The sequence below is a fragment of the Coffea arabica genome, chromosome 10c (genome assembly GCF_036785885.1).
Source record: "Coffea arabica cultivar ET-39 chromosome 10c, Coffea Arabica ET-39 HiFi, whole genome shotgun sequence".
NCBI classification, from domain to species: domain Eukaryota; kingdom Viridiplantae; phylum Streptophyta; class Magnoliopsida; order Gentianales; family Rubiaceae; genus Coffea; species Coffea arabica.
Window position 1 is genome coordinate 14,240,521 of NC_092329.1, and position 5,043 is coordinate 14,245,563.

At 36.4% G+C, this 5,043-nt stretch overlaps 1 protein-coding gene across 2 annotated transcripts; it reads left to right on the plus strand.

The window, feature by feature from the left end:
- LOC113713319 (alpha-(1,4)-fucosyltransferase-like) lies at window positions 1-4,141 on the plus strand. Of its 2 annotated transcripts, XM_027237019.2 has the most exons (3): window positions 4-850; window positions 2,931-3,104; window positions 3,304-4,141. In XM_027237019.2, exons 1-3 carry the CDS (start codon window positions 341-343, stop codon window positions 3,871-3,873), a joined length of 1,254 nt encoding a protein of 417 aa, XP_027092820.1. In that variant the 5' UTR covers window positions 4-340; the 3' UTR covers window positions 3,874-4,141. The 2 variants fall into 2 exon arrangements, with proteins under 2 accessions (XP_071925621.1, XP_027092820.1); XM_072069520.1 differs by lacking the exon at window positions 2,931-3,104 and having other exon boundaries at window positions 1-850.
- Window positions 4,142-5,043: the final 902 nt, after the last annotated feature.

Consider the following 5,043-nt stretch of genomic DNA (forward strand, 5'->3'; position numbering starts at 1 on the left):
AATTTCTTGAAAAGTAAAAGGCTGGTGGCGGCACGTCACATTTCTTGAAGAGTGCTTATGTGGGGAGTACTCTCTGTTTATTACGTACTGATCAAAGTTTAGTTATCACCCATTCTTGACGATGCTTCTGCTTTACTTTGCGTCCTTTGCTGAATTGAATTCAAAAAATTAGACAAAGATTCCTGATCTAACTATTTCAAGTATGATTACCTGAACAAAACTTCCCTTTTCTTACCATTCAAGAAATAAATAAATATAAACTTTCTGGATTTTCATCTCACTTTTTTGGTGAAAGTTCTCTAATTTTTCTTCGCTTCTCCTCAGTTGGAGAAGAGATGAAATGGTTCCGCTAACCATGCCATTGAAATCCATCAACAGTATTTCGGTAGCATTAATGTTGGGGTTTGTACTTGTGGTGCTTGTATTTTCTGGATTTCTTGAAATCCCAATAGCCAATTCTTCAAACCCCCCGTCGTCTACCCGGTTTCAAGAGTCTTCACCAGATTCGGATTCAGTTTCAAAATCTAAGCAAGACCCATTTTGGGATTTGTTTAGTGCTTTCAGGAAGTGGGATTCTCAAGTGGGATGTGCTCAATTTAGGGAAAAGTATGGGAAAAACGGGTCTTTTTCTTCTTCTTCTTCTTTGCAAGATGTGGATGGTAAAGCGGAGTGTAGTGCGTTGAAGATGGATCATGTGAGTGTTTTGGTAAAAGGGTGGACTTGGATTCCTGATAATTTGGATAATTTGTATAGTTGTCGATGTGGGTTGAGCTGTTTGTGGACTAAATCTTCAGTTCTTGCTGATAAACCCGATGCATTGTTGTTTGAGACCACCACTCCTCCTTTTCAGGTACTTCCACCCCTTAATTTGATCCACCAATCTTTACTCAGTTTGACTTTTGTTTCGTTTTGCTTTTCTTTTTGTATAACTTTGATATTTTGTTATTGTTTATACTGCACATGTATGACTCTACTGCATCTGTTTTTTGAACACTCATGGCTGCCTAAAAATGAAGGTTTGCCTGATGGTTAGGATTTCAGAGTTCGGAGTTCAAAGAGAATATCATGTTTAGGATATTGTATATAATTTTCTTATGGCATAATAACAACTGATATACATTATGAATTTTGTATTTGTGGTTTAATTAACTATGAAATCATTTGAGGTTTTAGGTCTTTAAGTGAAAGTTGGAATTCATTATGCCTGATGTTTAAGATTCTGGAGTTCGGAATGCTGGGGGAAATATCATCATTTCTCTGTAGTATCTGCGACTGTTTGTTTTTGGGTGGCATAAGAGCAAATCATCTATGTTGTAGAATATTTTTTATGTGGTTAATGTAGTGTCAGTTTGTCTGATGTTTTAGACCTACTTGTAGATGGAGTGCGACCTTAATTGTATGTTTCTCATTTTGATAGCTTAATCGTTCCATGGTGCATAAATAAGTTAGGCATCTGACATGGATGTATGGTTCTTGCAATTTACGATTTCTATTCTTTGTTGGATTAGTTATTATTTTCTGCAATATGTTGCCAAGATAATATGTTTAACACCAAAAAAGAGATCTCATGATCAGGTCTTCTGGGTAATATTCTGGAAACTAGGCATAAATAAGATTTTGACGCTTGTGAGCTATAGAGGGGAATAAGGGTGAATCTTCTCCTATTAGGGAAATATGGCATGGACTAAATATTTTTGTGAGGTAGATAATTAATGGTACTCCTAAATTCAAGAATCATAGAGAATTTCAATCCTTCTTGAAATGGCTTTTTGAGAACTCATTTTTTCTTTGTCAGTGAACCTTTTGTTTCTTTTACTTAGAGAAAGGGGGGATTGAAGAACAAATTAGTTTAAGCTCCATTAGATGATATAGAGTACCTCAAGAAAGTACAGAATACTGTGGATCTATGAAGTACCAGTCAAAAATCTCAACTGAGGGATACTCTTTTACTTGATGCAGTGGAGAGAAAAAATTATTAACCATATCCATCTCTGACTCTTGCACATCTATTGATATAATAGAGCAAGGCACCCTGCTGCTTTGTGTCTTAGATTTGCATTATCCCCTTCCCCTCTAAAGTTGGTTTTCTTCTTGTTCTTCTAACACCTCTACCTTAAGTTATTAAGTAGCTCTGCTTCAAAGACAGGCTATTAGTTAGAAAGATCTGGTTGTCAGTGGTTCTGGATTATATTTTACCCAGTTCTTGCCTGCTATGGACACAGTACTATGATGGTATAATTACTTAGATATGGACTCAATATCTTTCTTGAAAATCGTATGGAACATATATATAAAAACTATTAATAATTGGATGAAGCTTTGTCTCCTGAAAGAAATATTTTGTAATGCAATGTTTTGAGTTGGATAATATTAACCGTATGTGTTATTTAGGTAAACTGACATTGATTTCTTTATGGCCATCAGAGCAATTTCTTGTCATTCTCACCTCATTAGGCCAAACCCACTGGAGTTACAAAAAAAAAATTACATATAAATATGGAAAAAGAAAAAGAAAAAGGAAAGGAAGAAGAGGATGACTGCTTCACTTTGTTTAAATGAAATTTTTATGCTTTCTTTCACTGGTTGCTGGCTTTTTGGCTTGTTAGTTATTAACAACAAAGTTTACTCTTTTGTCTACAGCTCTTATTGATTCTTGTTCTTCATTATTCTTAGTTTGTTACATAGGTATAATGTGTTTTACCTTATGCCCTTATCGTGAATAAATGTAATAAAGTGGCGTGTTGAAGAGAGATTATTGGTGATGCATGAGAAAAAAAAATTGTGATTTCTCAATTATCTCCTCCTACACAGTCCTCAACCCTCTTTTAATTCCCTTGTCTACCTAAACCAAAATGCTTGAACTTAAAGAAAAAAATATTTATTTGCTGTTTTGCTTTATAAGGTATTCAAAGGTACTTATTTTTTGTCAGAGACACCAAGGTGAACCACTGCGTGTATATATGGATCTGGAAGCTGGCAGGAAAAGATCAGGCAATGAAGATATCTTTATTAGTTATCATGCTAAAGATGATGTTCAGTCAACTTATGCTGGTGCATTGTTTCACAACAATCGAAATTATCATTTGTCTCGACATAAGAACAATGTTGGTATTCTGTACTGTCCTGGCCTTCTTGCCCTTTAAGCTCCTTTATTCTACTTTTTCTTCCCTTTCCTTTTTTCTCATGCTTCTGAGGGTTATTTATACTTTCTGTCCATCAACCTAGCGCCTTTGTTGCTTCCTCTTTTTTTTTTTTTTTTTTTTATGTTGTTTCTGCAACTTATAACAATTTGTGAATTTTCAGGATACTCTGGTTTATTGGTCTTCATCACGTTGTCTTCCTGAAAGAAATCATCTTGCCAAACGCATACTCAGCTTGCTGCCCTATCATTCATTTGGCAAGTGCTTGAATAATGTTGGCGGTTTAGACATGGCACTCTCCCTCTATCCTGAATGCACAAAGGATGCAGGTGAAGCACCTAAATGGTGGGACCATTTACATTGTGCCATGTCCAACTATAAGTTTGTACTCGCAATTGAGAACACAAAGACTGAGAGCTATGTCACGGAGAAGTTGTTTTATGCTCTAGATTCTGGTGCAGTGCCCATCTACTTTGGTGCGCCGAATGTTTGGGACCTTGTACCTCCACATTCCATAATAGATGGGTCTAAATTCAGTTCTATTGAGGAATTGGCTTCCTATGTTAAGGCCCTTGCTAATGACCCTGTAGCTTATGCTGAATATCATGCATGGAGGAGATGTGGTGTGTTAGGTAATTATCGGAGAACACGTGCAGCAAGCTTAGACACTTTGCCCTGTAGACTATGTGAAGTTGTGAGCAGAAAAAATGGGAGGAATGCGAGATCCTTGTAGAGTTCAAGTTGGTAGTACTATGCGGAGGGCGTTCACAGTTCTACAGAGTCTGTTTTTGAGGAGGTTTCTTTCTGATACCAATGTAGAGAGTAATATACACCGATAGAGAGCTAATGTATTTAGAATATTGACTGATGAATCACAGAGGAACTTGATTTAGCAGCTGTAGCAATCTGTTACTGAAGGTTCATTTTCCTTCTACATCTCTTTTATTTGTATTGTAATTGTTTGCCATTTTTTTAGTCTTCTATAATATTTTGCTTCGACATGATCCCATTTCAAACCTAGGCTGGGAATGTATCTGTAGTTGTTGAATGGAACAATGACCTGAAATTGCTGCAGAAATGCAACCTCCCCCCCCCCGGGGCCGGGGGGTCCCTTCTTCCTTTCTGAAAGAATATATACTCCACCACCGGAACTTCAAACATGGAGACAATTCCTCTTTGGTTCTCGTTTGATTTTCTAACTTTACCTTCTATCACATCATCTCTCTGCTTTTCCCTGGTGTTTCTTCCAAATTTCTGTGTGGAAATCTGTCCGCTAAAACTCAGGTCCTGAAGTGTCTGAATAAGTAGTGGGGAAAAAAATTTGCAATCTGAACTATAACCGTAGACGAATCCTTTATCAACCAACTTGGTTGCATGTAAAACGAGTCCTGAGTTGAATATGCATGCCCACATGGCTTTTACAAGTCCTTTGGACTAGGTTTCTTCTCGCAATTAGCTGGTGGAACCTTCGGACTAAAAGAAATACCTCTTTATTTCTTTTTTCTTTTATGTTGGCCAGCCCCTTTAAACTGCTTCGAGTTCAACAGAGTTGTGGGCAATCAGAACAGCGATGGAATTTGTTTGAGCAAATAGATGTAAAGGATTATCGCGCGCACAACAAACTATTTTTAAGCAAGTTAAAAGCCAGTATACACAAAGTGAGTATAACATTAATATTGCACAAAGTTGGTAATTGATTTTCATTTCATTATGTGACAGTTCATTGCACAAAATCTAGGGTGACATAGTCATATACCACACTTAAAAAATTGGTTAGATGAAGAATAATCTTAACAAATATCAAATGACAATACTATTACTGATCAAATTTTTAAGTGTCGAAAGGGTATTTTTTAACATTACAAACCAGTATTGAAAGTCAAGGGTTAAGTAGTTGAGTACG

Bases quoted from the DNA above. Each gene is read 5' to 3' on its own strand.
- LOC113713319 (XM_027237019.2), top strand. From the start codon at position 341: ATGGTTCCGCTAACCATGCCATTGAAATCCATCAACAGTATTTCGGTA. The intron at 851-2,930 runs GTACTTCCACCC...ATTTTTTGTCAG, and splicing joins CCACCACTCCTCCTTTTCAG to AGACACCAAGGTGAACCACT. The intron at 3,105-3,303 runs GTTGGTATTCTG...GTGAATTTTCAG, and splicing joins TGTCTCGACATAAGAACAAT to GATACTCTGGTTTATTGGTC.